The 17,620-nt window shown below is 33.7% G+C and overlaps 1 protein-coding gene across 4 annotated transcripts in view; it reads left to right on the top strand.

The window, feature by feature from the left end:
* LOC111418615 (multiple C2 domain and transmembrane region protein) overlaps positions 1-17,620 on the top strand; it is a 214,862-nt gene that overhangs the window by 141,415 nt on the left and 55,827 nt on the right. For all 4 annotated transcript variants that reach the window (XM_071197280.1, XM_071197281.1, XM_071197279.1 and 1 more), the window contains exons 5-7: positions 12,476-12,593; positions 12,981-13,150; positions 13,204-13,368. In XM_071197280.1, the coding sequence (XP_071053381.1) occupies positions 12,476-12,593; positions 12,981-13,150; positions 13,204-13,368 (453 nt within the window). The remainder of the gene's footprint in view (positions 1-12,475; positions 12,594-12,980; positions 13,151-13,203; positions 13,369-17,620) is intronic.

Here is a 17,620-nt window from a genome sequence, read left to right as displayed (position 1 = left end):
GAAGCAATCCTTGGTGCCAAACTTTATCAAATGATTAAGCTACATTAAAGAATGTTGATTGCGAAATGCAGACTAGCGGTCCGAAATCAGTTGTCTTCTACCTACGACTGGTTTTAATCTCTTTAACAAAAGCTTTTCAAATCTTTGACTTGATAGGAAGCCATGACATTGGTCTATACGACTTATATCATTAGGTAGCTAACACGGTTTCGAAGCATGATGACTTCTGTTACTTTGCAGCAATCTGGAACATGTCTGAGTAAAATTGTCTGAGTTCTTTGAATACTTGCCCTGTGATTATATCATTTCCGGGAGCCTCCTTTGAACTTAAGTTGGTGTAAATTTCTTTTGCAATTCACGAGCTGTTACGAAGTCAATGTGATGTTCTCATTGTCTGTATTGACTTTATTATGTGGTGTAAAGATCTACAAGACGGTTGGTAATTGCTTCTGCACTTCGGGCATGGATTAGGGGATCTATACATTCTTAGATCTACGTCCTATCATGATTTTTGAGTGTCCTTGTTAGCTGTTAATTCGTTATTGTAAATTACAATTGATTCTTCATTCAGTTTTCAAGTTTCTCACTTAAGTTGCTGGCATTTGTTGTTAAGGGTAATTTTGTCTGCTGTGCGTTTTTCCTTGAGGGGGTCTCTCACTTCTATTGGGTAATGAATATTCCATGCCGTCGTCTGGATGGTCGTGGCGAATCACTCCGCTTCTATATCGATCTGGAGTTTGATTTATTCACGATCTAACTCGATTTAGAAATTGTTCTAATTCGTAGTGTCCATGGCATGATCAGAATTCAGATTGAATGCTATTCCCACCACCGCGAAATTTGTTCAAACTTTTCAGCCGATAAAGAAGTCCAGCAAATCATTGAATTTTTGCAAATCCGTTCGAGTTTTGCGGTAGATTATACTGTGCAGCCCAATTGTTCATTTGCTATTTTCTGTTCACGATCTTTTTTGTTGAAGTCGATTCGGAAAATCAGTTGACGTGTTTTTCTTTGAAATCTTCTCCAAGAACAAAAACTTGATGAATTGATGATTCTTCATCTTGTACCATAGTAGTTTCTTAACACCACCCGCTTTTCCATATGTGGTTGCTGGACACTTTTTTGCAGAAAATGTCCTAGGTTTTGGTGCTTGTTGTAGTTTTCTTAACTTTTTCCTTCGTGTCTATAAGTCCATTGCTGCTAGATACTCTCGATAGTTGGCCGAATGAAGCTCCTAGCAATTAGAGTATCTCTCTGGTACATTTCTTGGCATAGCGCACTTCTCCATTCAATGTTTTTCTGCGCATATAACACACACGTCTGCGTTTCAACATAGTTATTTAGTATTTCCATATATCTATCACTTCGAGAACTACGGTATTAACTGCTTCTTCACATTGCGTCTATTTTCATTTTGAAGCTCCGGACGTAATTTATTCAGAAGATTTTTTCAGTACTATTTATATTTTCGAAGGTTGGCATAAACAGCGGGACCTTCATCCTTAGTCACTATTTCCCCATTTCGCTCTTTTTTGATTTTATTGATTACCTTACATATCTGAAAACCCCGTTTTATTAACATGATTTTGATGTCCTCTAGATTAGTGCTCGCATGGTGGTTTTCAGCATGACCTTTAAAGAGCTATGCTGTTTGTCCTCGTAAGGGTGCCATTCGTACTCGTTTCCACTTAATGTGCGCGACAAATCTCTTTACATATGTTCATTAGTGACGTAAATTGTTAGCTGGTCGTTATTTAAGAGTCTGGCATTGTTGTTAATTAGGTTGCTATCCTTTAACATGGTATTTAGTTTTCTCAAATATTTTATATTGCTTATTACCATGATGCTTTTATGTGGCTTTGATGGCACTTTTCTCTTCTTCCTCGTTGTTCTTGTTACCATGTTCTACTGCGCATTCAAGTTGTTTTATTTTTCATTTTGCTCATTATCAGCCAGAACGTTGAAATTGCACTCCACACCGTTTTAGTTCAAGTTCGCCCTCGACGGCGAACAGCTTATCACGCTATGATCAAAGTTTTGCCGATCTGATTTCAATAATTCATGCAAAACATTGTACTTCCAAAGCATGTACTGGAACACTATTTACGCGTTATTAGGATACTATTCATTTATTGTCTCTTATGAGGCACTGAAAATAATATATTGTTTTATATGAAAGATTATCTGTGGTTTCTATGACGAGTAAGATACATTGATAAATGAGTCTGTCAATGATATATGAACCACTGCAAATAGCTTTTACTCCGAGTAAATTACATTACTGTTTTTCTCTGATGTAATTTTTATCAAGATCGATAAAATATTCGTATTATACCAGCGTTCATTTCAGTTACGTTCAGTTCATAGCGACGGATTTAAAGTGAGTACTTACCCACTTTGGTACCGTACACAAATAGAAAACTTTTTAATTAGGTATAATAACTGCGAATCCATAGAAACATATTTACAAAATTATATTCGGAAATCAGTTCGTGTTATAATAGCAACCTAAAATTGAAAAATAACATTTTTCGTACTTTTAGGGGGAAAATGTTATTGTCTCTGTGAATTACTTGTAATAACAACTTCAATATTTCTGGTGTATTTACAGGAAATTTGAAATAAACTGTAAATTAGATTTAAATTAGATTAAAATGCAAATTAGAGTTTTGATAGTATGACGAACAGTCCTTCGTCTCCAGAAGAGATTTCCGCTTCTGAGACCGTTGATAACCTTGACAAAGAAAACTTCTGTCGAAGAGGGATATCCACGTGCCAATGAAATCTTGTTTAGTGTGATAAGGTTTAATTATATTTAAGCTTATCAAACGTGTTTCCATTCATTTTTAAATAATTTCTAATCGGTATAAAATTTAAATCTTTCATCGAGATTATTATATCTCAAATCTGCCTTTTTCACATGAAATTCGGTCATTTAAACGTTCGTCCGTTGTCCGCTCATTTTCCAGCTATTAGGGATCAGATTGTTGATGGAGACTTTGATATATTTGCTATCACTGAAACTTGGGTTTATACGGATGCAGACGTTTCGACATATTCTGTCAACGGCTATCGTGGCCTCTTTACTAGTCGATCTTGCTTTCATAATTACTCGAACGCCGGTGGCGGTGGTGGAGTCGGTTTCTACATCAGGTCGACTCTGAAATTTGATGTTTTACTTCAAGAGATATCTCCTGTTATCGAGCATCTTTGGCTTAAACTTGTCACTGCTCGTGTTACCATGGTTATTGCCGTTGTTTACCGGCCTCACAATGGCCTTAGCGAGTTTCTCTCTCGTTTCGAGGATGTTCTATCTTCTCTTGCTCCAACATCAGAAGAACTTGTCTGCATGGGTGATTTTAACATTAATGGCTTAGATATAAATGGCTGCTATGGGAGTCGGTTCATTCCTACTATTGAACAATTTAGTCTTCAACAAATTATCTCGAGCCCAACTCGTCTGACCGTCTCCTCCGCTACATTGATTGACTTTGTGATTTTAAATGTAGATGCTCCTGTTCTTGAATCGGGTGTGACAACTATACATAACATTGCTGATCATTCACTTGTGTTTGTTATCTTATCTTTTGATTAGCATCGTTCTACAATAGAAAGCATTACTTATAGAGACTTCAGAAACTTTAACTCTGAAATTTTTCTAGATCAGCTGAGTACACTTCCTTGGCAGGAACTTTTGCAGCTGTCGAATATTAACGATAAAGTTGACTTTTTTAATTATCATATCATTAACCTTTTTAATCTTTATGCACCTATTAAGACATCGGTTCTACATAAGCATTATCGCCCTTGGGTTACGGACAACATTAAACTTCTTAGGAGATTGAGAGATACGGCCTATAAGAAGTTCAAATCCTCTAATTCACCATCTGATTTTACTTACTACAAACAACTACGTAACTTCACCAATATTGCACTCCAACATGAAAAGAAAGGCTTTTTATCTCACGTATTCAGGCATAATAATTCAAAAAAACTATGGGGTGCCTTCAGATCTTTGGGAGTTTATAAAAATAAAACTAGTGGCATTCCTAGTAACATTGGCGATGCTGATTCTATTAACAATTTTTTTCTATCCTCTCAAAATAACAGCCCTGGTGATGCAGATCTTATTCAATTCTATAATTGTAATTTACTGCCTCAGGTATCTGGTAGGCTGTACTTTTCGCTTGACTCGGAAGAGGAAGTCTTTCGTACGTTACAATCTATTAAAACTAATGCAGTTGGGTGTGATGGTATTAGCGTAAAAATGTTGTTGTTGTGTTGCCCTGTTATTGTTCCATATTTGTGTCATATTATTAACTGTTGTCTGGAATTTGGGGTTTATCCCGACCAATGGAAAACTGCATTGGTTTCACCTATTCCAAAAAACAAGAATCCAAATGCATTGGTTGATTTATGGCCTATTAGTATTTTAAATGTTACCTCGAAGGTTGAGAGAGGATTGTGGAGCGAGAATATGGGGCCATCTTAATGAATTTAATATATTACCAGCCAATCAGTCTGGATTTCGACCTGGTTTCAGCTGTACCACGGCTCTTCTTGATGTTACCGACGATGCCTTGCGTGGGATGAATGAGAGGAGTGTCACTGCACTTGTTTTGATCGACTTTTCTAAGGCTTTTGACACGATTCATCATTTAACACTTCTAGCAATTCTTCATTATATTGGCCTCTCTCCGATAGCTGTTGATTTCTTTAAAAATTATTTTTTACATCGCTCTCAGATTGTTAAATTTCAGGATGCTCTAATAATAATAATATATATTTTATTAAATATGTAGATACATATATACATACAACCAAAAAAAAGCAAGAAATGGAATAATGGAATAAAGTTTACAATCATAATATTATTCTCTTATTTCTAATGGTTTCTAACAATTTCTTCTTAATTGCTGAAATAGTTGTTTGACTTCTAATTTCGTTGTCTAAATTATTAAACAAAATAAACCCCCTAAAAAATAAACAATCCTGCGAATATGAATGACTAACCCGTCTAATATACAAACTGTTGCGAGCTCTTGTGTTATAGGTATGTATGTCGGATACTTTTGTCACTTGCAAATATCGAGGTAACAAATTATTAACCAATTTATATACAAAACACATATTTAACATATACAATCTCTCTTTCACAGAATAAAAACATAATGCGTCTAACATATCATTAATTCTAGTAAACATATTACAACCCAAAATCGCTCGCATGGCCCTATTTTGTATGATGTGTAAATTTTGCATTTCCGATTCCCCAGCATAATAAACAATTGTAGGATAACACTCAAAAATTGGGCTAATTAATGACTTATACACCACAATTCGAACGATTACAGATAACAACCTACAAATTCTACAAAAGTAATTCACTTTATCTTTAACATTATCAATAACATTTGCGATATGGTATTTAAATTTGAGATCTTTATCAATAAATACTCCTAGGTATTTTATAATATTTACATACTCAATCACATCACTATTTAAAGAAACCTCATTAAAACAATTAATTCCGCACTGACCGAGAACCATAGCTTTAGTTTTACCCGTGTTCACAATTACTTTATTAACTATTAGCCATTTTTCCAAGTTACGCATGATCACATTCATTTTATCTGTAGCTAAATCGATGCTGCTGTCTTCAACTGCTATAAGTGTGTCGTCAGCAAAAAGATTTATTAGGGCCTCACCATTACAGACGGATACGATGTCGTTGATGTATATAATAAACAGTAACGGACCTAGTACCGTTCCTTATGGAACTCCATAAGTTGTTTCTATTTCTGTAGATAGCACATCCCCAAATTTTACCTGTTGAACTCGATCGTTAAGGTAGCTTCTAAACCACATAATTGTCCTACTTCCAACTCCAATACATCGTAGCTTATGTAGCAAACGTTCTCTATCTACCGTTTCGAAGGCTCGTTTTAAATCTAAAAAGACAGCCAATATAATCTTGTTTCGTGTATCCAATACATATTTCCATTTGGATATAATCAGTTGTAATGCAGTCTCACAAGAATGGCCGTCCCGGAACCCCGACTGATAGTCAGAGAGCACCTCATTGCGAGAAATAAAATCCTTCAACTGTTTATAGACCACTTTTTCCATAATTTTAGCTGATAACAAAATTGTATTGAGAGGTCTTTGATTTTCGCATTTTCTCGAATTTTTAATTTTTGCTACTGGAATTATTGTAGTCTTCTTCCAGATCTTAGGAAAAACACAGTCTCTTATAGAAGAGTTCACGATCAGTAAAAGTTGATTTATTATCAAATCACCACCTATTTGAATAACCTGCTTACTTATGTCATCTTCAGAATTGCCACCCTTTATCTCATTCAATATTCCTTTTAATTCAACTGTATTTATTGGCTTGAGTTCAAAAAAAATATCACTCACATTGTTATTTAAAAACACAGGTTCATATACCATCGCATTTGTGGAATAACTTTGCAAGAGATCATCAATGCTAGATTTCACATATTCATTGAATTTATTTGCGATTTTATACGGATCCATCAATATTTCATCTCCAAAAGACATGTTAGTTTGCATTAAATGCGGTTTGTTGTTAATCGCTTCTGTTATATATTGCCACATTCGTTTAGGGACTCCACTAGCACTCTTAATTTTATTTTCGAAATATGCTTTTCTTGTCTTTTGAATTTCGGCAGTATATTTATTTCTACTGATTCTATATAATTCCCAATCGGATTCAGATTCATTTAATATAGCCTTTTGGTATAGATTATCACGTTCATGCGCCAAAGATTTCAATTTATTATTGTACCACCTATTGTGATTTCCATTGATGTTTATGTTAAACTTTGGTACTAACTGGTCTAATGTATCAACTATATTTTTGTTATAGTTTGATACCAAGTCACTAACTCCACCCGTCATCAACCAATGTAATCCTTCTAATTTTACTCTAAATAAAATAGGATCAAGAGATCGAAGTTTTCTGAAATTTCTGTTATAAGAGTCTGTAATATGCTGTGTTATTTTGTTATGCTTGTATATATCTATAATAAAATGATCAGATATTCTTGGTTGATTCAAAGTCGAAGCTTTCCATTTATCACAATTTATAAAAACCAAATCTATACAAGTTTGACTAATTAATGTAATTCTAGTGGAATCATTAACAATTTGCTTAAATCCGTACAAACTCATTAAGCCAATCAGTCTTGATGCATACGTAGTATCACTATTCACGTTTATATTAAAAAGAAGAGAGGCCTTATTACTTCTGGAGTGCCTTAAGGACCGATTTTGGGACCTATACTGTATCTTATTTACACGATTAATCTGTGTTCTAACCTAAAGCACTGTAAAACCTGTTAAAAAAGCCTGTAAATATGTATGCTGACGACACACAAGTATACTTTCGCTTTAGTAGGGATAACATAGGTGAGTCGCAATCTCTAATAAATTCTGACTTGAAATTACTAGTTGACAACGGCAAACGCCATTGTTTATCTATTAATGCTTCTAAATCGTCTGTCATTATTTTCGGAACCGGTGCTCCCGCGGATGAGGCTAGGCAATCCTTGGACATTCTTGTTAACGATGAACAACTAAACTTTACGCATGTTGCCCGTAATTTAGGTATTGCCATGGACTCTGATTTGAGATTTAAAGGGCATGTCAGTAATCTCCTTCAAAGAGCCTACTCCACCCTTAAGCTTTTGTATTCAAGTAAAAATTTACTGCATCAATAATTAAGATTTCATTTATGTGAGTCACTTGTGTTATCCATTTTTAATTATGTGGATGCTCTTTATCACTCTTGCATCGATGCTGCAAATGGATGTCGTATTCAGCGGGTGCAGAATTCTTGCCTTCGCTTTATCTGTGGTATTAGAGCACGTGAGAAAATTTCTCATACGCTCGGTTGGGTCGGTTGGCTGAATATGTCACGACATAAAATCCTTACTTATAAAACCCCTCCTTATTTACACGAAAAAAATTGCTATCAGACAGATATTCATAATATAAATGTCAGGCACCGTTACACGTTAACAATACCGAAGCATCGGCTCGAACTGTTCAAGAGAGCCTTTTCCTACTGTGTGCCTAGCATTTATAACAATATCCCACTTACTATAAAGTGGGAGAATGTGCGTGGTTTCAGAAACAAATTAAAAATTGAACTGCGGAGACAGCAGGAGGAAGCGGGCAATCATTAGGCGTATCAAGCATTTTATGACACCTTGAAACCTTTGAATTGGCGTTGCACTTGGGGTGGGTGGTGGGATGGGTTTTAAATATAATTTCATTTAATACTTCTTAGGGCCAATGAAAAACAGTTTGCGCATTCGCTAATTGACTTGGCCCTCTTTAACTCCATTGATTGTTTATTAGTATTATTATTAGTTTATATACTTTCCTTTGTTCATTTGATTTTTTTTTGTATTACTCTTCTTTTTTCAATGTATTACATGGGGTTAATAAATATTATATTATTATTATTATCAGCCAAGTCTCTATCAGTCAGCCAAGTTTTATGCCATATACGTCCTTTTTTCCTTTCGTCTTTAGAGATTCCCATGGCTATAACCACACATGCAACAATACAAATTTGTATCTTTTTATCCATCACTTAACAGTCAGCAAACGAGATCAAGGCGCAACGTAGGTAACGAAAATCACGTTGAAAATTTCTACATGACATCCAGATTGAACGATACAATAAATGACACTTTTTGCCCACATACAACTCAACTTTTTGGCACCCGCAATCACATGCCAAATCATTTGGATACTTTACCAAGTGTATGGAACATGACAGAGAGGACTGGGAAATGCTAGAACATATGGTGAGAGGATGTAGCGAGCTAATAGAAGAGAAAAGGAACCGAAGTCAGATTCTGGAAGAGGGGGGAGAAGGCTTGGGATAGATGAGGGAGGTGGTTGGAACGAGGGGTGGAAGGAAGGGGGGTGATAGGGGAAGTTGAATTTTGTTTGTAAGTTTGTCATATATTTTAATGGAAAAATTGTAAACTTTTAGTTGACAATAAAAACCCTTATATAGTACATATACAGATACTAAATAGAATTGTAAGTTGGTTGTCGTATTGTTATTGGGTTCTCCTAATCACTACTGTACTTCTTACGATATGTTCCACTGGTGCTTATCCACGGTCTGGGTCTCATTTTGCACTGACTCTCGGCCATCAGAAATATTTTTGTGCCAATCGTAGAGTTGGATCCTTGACTGCTCTTCCTCAGACATTATGCCACTAATAGCCAATCTGCTCTGGCAAACCGAACCGGTTTACTCCCCTCCAGTTTACATACCCACCCAACATATATCAAGACGTCACGTTAATAACTTCACCTAAAGACCGTTAAAAGAAAAGTCCGGTTAATATTTCAATGTCAATGTTATATGCGAATGTTTTAACAAATTCATGAGAAGTTTCTTGTTTTAGTTTTATTCCTAACAACCAACAACACTGATCTTGTGTTGATACGCACTATGCATTGTTCCCTACACTGATATACAACGATGGCACGTTACTCGGATACGCAATATATATATATCCACCGCTTAAGGTGGATAGACCTTTTCTTCCAATTTTTTATTTATTCGTATAATAAAAATAAACAAATATTTAATTGTGGTAAAAATGTAAAAAGTAAAAACTTTTTGTGAGAAATAACAAAATACTTAATTTATTTCAATAAATAGACATGTTTCGAAACAAATAACTTATCTTATTAACTTAGATAAGTTAATTTCCAAGTAATTTAAGGATTTAATTTAATTTTGTAAAAAATTTGTTGGAAGTATTTTGTTTGTTAGAACAATAACTAGAATTCAGATCTATTCCCAACATTTTTTAAAACAAATTTTCCATCATTTTGTAATTATTTTTAAGTACTGAAGAAGAAACATTTGTTTCGAAACATGTCTATTTATTGAAATAAATTAAGTTTTTACTTTTTCCATTTTTATTATTTATTCTTGAGAAATATGGAGAATTTCATCCCTTTTATTTAATTGTGGATTTCTAAATCCATGATGAAAAATAAATATGATGAAAATTAATATCTTAAAAAGTTATGGAGTGGTAACTGCAAAAAATGTCAAGTAGAAGACCCAAAGTTGACGTATCTCAAACGGGTGTGGTTATCAACTGTCTCAAGACACGTTATTGATAGTATTCATAGACCTTTTTTTACTCCCTTTAATTCTCTTTTAATTTACACGTTGATGAGTTAAAATTTAAGAACGTTTCATATTTTTGCCCTTAATTTTATTTTAAATAATTGCGGAACTGTAACTTTTGTAAACTTAATATTTAACGATATGACTTCTTTGTGATCTCTTGTGGAATAGTCTCTGAAGATGGCCATGGGCCGAAACTAGTCAGACTAAAATTAAATAAAACCAGTTTAAAAGTACAGATTAAAAAAATTTAATTATTTACCTATTCAGAAATATAAAAGCTGTGATCATGTTTCTATTTCTAGTAAATTCTACTTATTAATCTACGATGAAACAGGAGTACGAAAGAGGAATGTCGTCGAGAGGAGATATGAAAAAACTTTAGATCAGTTAACAGCTGCATTAACCTCTTTTACGATCTTCTATCAAAATATATTAAATTTACAGATCAGAATAGATACCCGAATATTGTTATACAAACCATATGACTTTGTACATGATTTAACTTCAGCTTTCGTAACACGTCTTCAGGGGAGGTCAAAGAGGTCTGGTCCAATATTGTTTTGTCTCTCCGGTAATTTTCAGAAATCTGTGTTCTAGAATTTTCTCGACATGGTCTCTCCATTCTCTCCTTCTGCCCCGCTCCCATCTAACTAAGTCATAGACCCCACATTTTCAGTGATAGCTTCGCTTCTTATGTTGTCTAGCAAAGAGTAACCAGCAATCACAATTTAGAATTTTCATCTGTGTAGTTCTGAAAAGCTTTTTGGTTGTGGTGTTTTTTGCCCTTCTTTCAATGGCATATGTCAACATTGGTCTCACAATTGTCTTATCCTCCATATTCCTCCATAATTCTGGAAGCACCCCGATACTACCGCAGCACTTGTGGTTTGTGTTCTGACTTTGTGTTTCAGATCTCTATAGCTTGATCTGACCTATAGTACGATTGTCGTTTTTTCCAATTTAAATAAAATTATTTGGAAGCTCTTTTCGTCTTCAGAGATTAAAACTTCTTTCCCAAGAAACAATGCGATTTCTTCTATTTAATTATTTCGTCTATCGCTAAATTGAATAGAGCCTGGAACTTTGTGGCCTTCTCTATTTTTCGGATAAAGAAGATTGCATCTATAGTTGACTTATTTTTTTCTGAAACTCTATTATTCGCAGATCTGAGTTGTTGTTGTTTCTTCTAATAGCATTATGGACATCAATTTTTGAATAGATTTCTTGGATAGATCAATACTATTTTCAACGACGTATATTGAGCATCCCCTATAATTACTCCTTTGTTCTCCATAAATGAAAATGATTTCTATTTTTTCTTCTAGAGTTAAATAATCCATGGTGCAATGTCGAGTTTTGTACGTGACTAAATTTTTAAATTATCCCCCAATCTAATCCTCGGGGGGAGGTGGAATAGCGCATGGGATAGCTCTCATTAAACCGAACAAACATTTTATCACGATATTCTTTTGGTTAGATGCGTAGATTATGAGATTCCGTTTTATTAAATTAATGGATCTTTCTGTTACTAATTAAAAATAAGCTGCTGGGTATGCGGATTTTAAAGTATCAATACTACTGAAAAAATGTGTTTTTAATTTTTTTTCCATGCAATATATATTGCAGAAGATTGCAGACGTAGATATTTGTGCTACATGATACTTCAAAAATACGATAACATTGTTAACACTTCATTTCAATTATCAATTCGTTAATCATCCATTGGAATATAATTAACCGTGAACACTCGCTTTCTAATGGGCTAACGAAACGTTGTGTTTATGAAAAAGTAAACGTTTGAGAATAAACAAATTAACTCACAATATAAAAAAAATAGCCATAATGAAATGAATGATTTTGTAATTAGTTTTACATATTAATTATTGTGTTAGTTGATTCTAAATGACTTAGAAAAAAAAAACGATCCAATTCAGATGAATTTCCCGGTGCTTTTAATATTAAAATGTGTACAATTTTTGTTTACCGGAAAAGATATGAAGTACACTTTTCAGTGACACGTTCGTAATATTTTATGAGAGAAACGGTGAACTTTTCGGGGTCATTTCCACTATTACAAAATTCTGAGGTCATCGATTTTTAAATACCAACGTCAAAAACAGCGGTTAACTCGGTGTCTAATGGATAACCCCACTGGAAAAACATTTACCGAGAAAATAATCTTGTTTTCTTTCCTCTTCTTTTTATGTTTTCATGTTTTTTATGTTGAGTGCTTAACTCTGTTTTTGACCCCTTCTCTGTTTATTTTATTTTTAGGTAACGACTACCGATGAGATTTCCAGGAGGAAAGAAATCACCCTCCGACAACACTCGTTCTTCCAGCTTCGGATTCACTTACGACGAGGTCATGGCTTGGTGGCGATGGACAAAAATGGTAATCTAAAGTTTATTTATAATAATTAATGTATGTAGTATAAAGTTTTTATTAAAGCAAAATAAGCACTTCAAAGACAAAACCATCTAATAGTTCTAATTACCCCAACGAAGTTCACGAAAAGCAAGATATGGGTTAAATTAAATGTCCCCTTTGACTTTCAAACGTTTTGACCCGTATAAACTCGTCCCTACATCCACCATGCTAATGAGTGTAAACTCTCTAGAAGTTCTCTGGAACGTATATGGGGCGGGATAATGAAGTAATTTTGTCCATGTTGGTTAAAGGAAATAAATATGCGTTTTAATTTTTATAATTAGCCAATTCTTACTTTAAGCTAAATTAGTAACTTATTGGATTAATTTGCATTTCCGGTTTAATTTCCAGGAACGAGCGATCCTTATGTCAAGTTTAAGGTCGGAGGGAGGTTGGTGTATAAATCGAGGACTGTCTACAGGGATTTAAATCCGGTTTGGGATGAGAGTTTCACTGTTCCCATAGAAGATCCCTTCATTCCCATTCAAATTAAGGTGTTCGACTACGATTGGGGTCTTCAGGTAAGCTCGAACAATTTCACAACTTAAAAATAACTTATTTCAACACATTTTAGGATGATTTTATGGGTGCTGGTAGTTTGGATTTAGTTAGTTTAGATTTGGGCAGACCATGTGATATTACAATAGTCCTTCAGGACACTGCCAAGCCTGGTGCTGCTTTAGGCGACATATCCTTGACGGCGACCCTCTATCCTAAGACTCAAGAGGATAAAGAGTTGGTAAGTCTTGTTTGTTTTACTATGTCATAGTAATGAATGCGTGGATTGACAATTTTAATAAGAGACCACCACGTTGCGCGCTTTAATCATGCGACAAACACCATCGTAAATGAAATGACTCTTGTGAAATGGAGACCTTCAGTCCACACTTGACCCAAAAAATAACGAGAACGTCAAGATGAGTTATCGTAAGAACTGAAGAGGCTAAAAATTTTTATAGGAAAGCCTTTGTGAGTTGCACAATGCGAATAAATCGTTGAGCTAAAGAGGAAAGTAATTGTGGGAAGATAAAAGATTAAATTTTCAACGAAATAATATTTCACTTAAAATTTAAAACTTAATTAACATCTTTTTGTTTTCGTTAACATTTTTGTAAAGGAATGTGAATCTTTCAAGCATTTATATTTTAAATAAAAATCTTAACACAACAGTATCTGTAAAGTTAATTACGCGAAAGTCATTTCTGGATAACGGATAATGTAAATATATGACATATTTAAAATATTTTATTTAAGCCACACTTCTTCACAGTTCCCAGACCTTAATAATACTTAATAAATATGGACTATAGTTTACTTTATAGTTCAATGTTACATAAGAGAGAGGTGGCAAACTGGCTTACGAGACTGGTAACCTCTTCATGAATTTTTTTGTACTTAAATTTAAATTTTCATCATTTCTATTTACCGCATTACAGTGTAATTGGCTTAGTACTAAACGCAATGGTAGTTGTTATGAATTATTTTCAGTCAGTTTCTTCCGGATTTATCATTTATTATTTATATGCAGGTTGAAAGCTTCCAGTTAAACCCGTTAATGCACCCTTGCGGCGCGGCGGAGATAATTATAGATAAAATATTTAAAATATCGAATTGATCACGGTCACATCCGGTCTTTTATAAACTCCTTAGTTAAGGGATAGTATTCAATTATTGACACTTTAATAAAATGTCATAAATTATATTTAGGTGAAATAACACTCTATGACGTTATTAGTTTGCTCATTCGAATTTCTTGTGAAAATAACATATTTTTATATTATATGAGCTTATATTAGGTTATATTAGCTTGTTTTAACATTACTGCTTAATATACGTGTAATGTTTGGACGTGAAGTTAACACTGTTAACTCAACAAAATATCAATTATTTTAACACTTTATTTGCCATGATTGGGATAATAAAATTTCTAATTATAATAACTAATATAAAGATAGAATTAAGATGTTAAAGAAAGCTTTGCACACAGTTGCTGTTTAATCTTTCGTTTGAGTTTTAAATATACCCAACCAAGTAACGCGTCTGTAACTCATCATTGCTTAACTATTTATAAGTACGCTTTATATTTTGAATGTTCATGATTAATTTCATCTCCTGTAATTGCTTTTCGTGTTTGTCAAGCACATCACGATCTCGGATCTTCCAAGCATAAAAGATGTTCTTCATAAAAGACTTCTTATTAATAACGGATAATGTTATTATAATGCATAACGTCGGTAGCCTAAATAGCTTTTTTCATATCTTTAATAAAGTTGTAGTATCTACGTATGGCTACTCCATAATAAATAATTAGTTCACCAGATAACTCGCTTGTTAATTTACATCTGCTGCCAATTTTTTTAATTCTCCGCTACATCTTAGAACCGACTTCCGAATCCTTTTTGAACGTGATCGATACACTTGGATTTACCTTAACCATTGTTTTGAAGGTACTAAAATATTACCTGTCGCATATGATTTTGTAGGACACTTTCCATTTAATGTATAACGATGTATCTTCCTTACTTGTGGCGTAAAGGATGCCTTATACAATTTAGTTGTCACCACAACATCACCTACTTTTCCAATTTACCACCCTGCAAACGAAACAATTCCGAAAAGTAATGAAAATTCTACTTTTCGCCAGTATCCATCGCCTGACATGAGGATTCCGTTGTTTTCGCCTATACCAGTAGTCTTTTATTTTCGGCATATATCAAGATTAGGAGTCTCTCTGAAAAATCGATGATTTTTTTTTAATCGATAGGAAATGAGTCAAAAGAGGCGTTAATGATAAAAAAAAAGTGCGGAAAAGTGTAGTACTTACCGAAAAATCACTTTAAAGTTGCGTTTTGACGTTTCTTTTTGGAAGTTCAAAGCAATGTTAAAATTGCATTTTCGTATTAAATCCTAACCTGAAATTGTTTAATTTATACCCACGCACAAAATAAAAAGTTATTTTCACTAAACTTATTGAGATTACAACATATTTTCGGATGAAAACCTTATTTCTTAGGCTATCAATGCATAACGACAACTACCTGTCGTTAGATAGAATTGTTTCTACCAAATGTGTGTTAATAGACTTTGTGTTAATAGATTGTGTATGAATTGATCTGTCAAACGACTGAAATATCTTTATATTGTAAATATAAATGATAAATAAGTATAATAGCTTATTTAATAGTACCTTACTTAAGTTAAAATAGTTAATTAATTAAAAATTAATATTAAAAAAGACGTGTACATGGTTACAAAATAATAATAAAAAAATAACCCGTGTGACGATGGCAACAAACTGTGTATTTAACCAAATGACAATTACAACTAACAACACAAGTAATGTTAACCATGACATGTATTTTCGTATTAAATCCTAACCTCAAATTGTTTAATTTATACCCACGCACAAAATAATAAGTTATTTTCATTTAACTTGTTGAGATTACAACATAACTATTCATAATGACACCTATTTGAAGTTAGCCCCCAATTAGATAGGATTTTACATGTATAGTATTTTGATTATAACATGAGAACCAGTGAACCGATTTCGATAAACAATGTCTCATTCGAAAGCTTAATCTTTGGTCAATACGACAGTGGAAATGCACGATTCGAAATCTCTTTCGATTTTAGTTATAACGCCAAAATAATGCGAACATACACGAAAATTACACAAAATTGACCTTGTTTAAATGGTGATAACTCGTAAACGATGTACCCGTTAATCAAGATCTATACGTCACTCGATTCGTCATAGCGTCTTCTATCGAAATTACGAGATGCCAGATTTCAATTCTCTCCCGTTAACTTTATACAGCCCTCGGAATGACACCGTCTTCGGCTCGTTTATGCACGTGTGAACGCTCACAAGTATAGTCCCTAATCTAAAAAAATTAATTTAAACTAAATCGACTATAATTAAAGAACAGTTTGACGGATTTTAATGTTTTATATCTCAATCGAAAGTTTATGTCTGGCTGAATGCTGTTGTCGAAATGCCCGATTCGAAATATTTGAGGATTTTGATTAAAATACAACAAACGAATTAATTAAACACATCAATTATCTCCGTAACTAATTGACCAATTTTAGTCATCAAAATCTCGGTCGAAAGTATGATCTGCAATGAATGCGAAGGCGGAAATGCCCGATTTCAAAATTTACTAATTATGTACATACAAACATTGAAATGACCCCGCGAGAGATTTCGAGTCGGGCATTTCCACTTTCGTATTGGCCAAAGATTAAGCTTTCGAATGAAATTTTGATTATCGAAATCGACTGACTGGTTTTCTTGTTATAATCAAAATACTATACATGTAAAATCCTATCTAATTGTGGGCTAGAAAAATTTGGAGCTAACCTCGCATAGGTCATAATGACTAAGTGCCTGTCGTTACATAGACTGTGTGTCTATTAACTATGTACAAGAGCGTCGCCAGATAGGAGCAAAGATAGATTCGAAAAAAGAAATTGAATAGAATATCAGATACAAATAGATTCTCAAAATCTATTTGAAATGTTTATAATCTGTTATCGCATTTAAATAGAGAGCATGAGAGTTAAATAAAAATTTGTTATTAAAAAACTTCAAACATAAATATTATAATTAGGATAATTATTAGTTAGTTTAACGTTATTTTAGAACTTAATAACACATATTATTGATGAAAATCTCTTTCGTAGTTACAAAGTTTTTTGCATCAAAAGGTCATAACGTAGTGTGAAATATTCGTCAAATCCTTTGGTCAAATCTGAAAGAGAAGAATAATAAACCTTATTTTGGAGAAATTCAAAAGATTAAGGTAGAAATTTTGCATATTTTAAGTTACAAATCCATCGAATCCACTTGGCGTCATGCGAAGAGTAGTATGTCAACATCTGGCCGTACTAAAAGTCATCTCCCAGGGAATCTTGCCAGATATATTTTCCACAAATCGTGCACAGTGAAGAAGCTTGAAAAGGCGGCGGAATTTTATCGAATAGCT

The sequence above is a fragment of the Onthophagus taurus genome, chromosome 7, assembly GCF_036711975.1.
Source record: "Onthophagus taurus isolate NC chromosome 7, IU_Otau_3.0, whole genome shotgun sequence".
Classification (NCBI taxonomy): Eukaryota; Metazoa; Arthropoda; class Insecta; order Coleoptera; family Scarabaeidae; genus Onthophagus; species Onthophagus taurus.
Note: the sequence above shows the minus strand (reverse complement) of the source record. Positions and strands in the feature narration are given on the sequence as shown.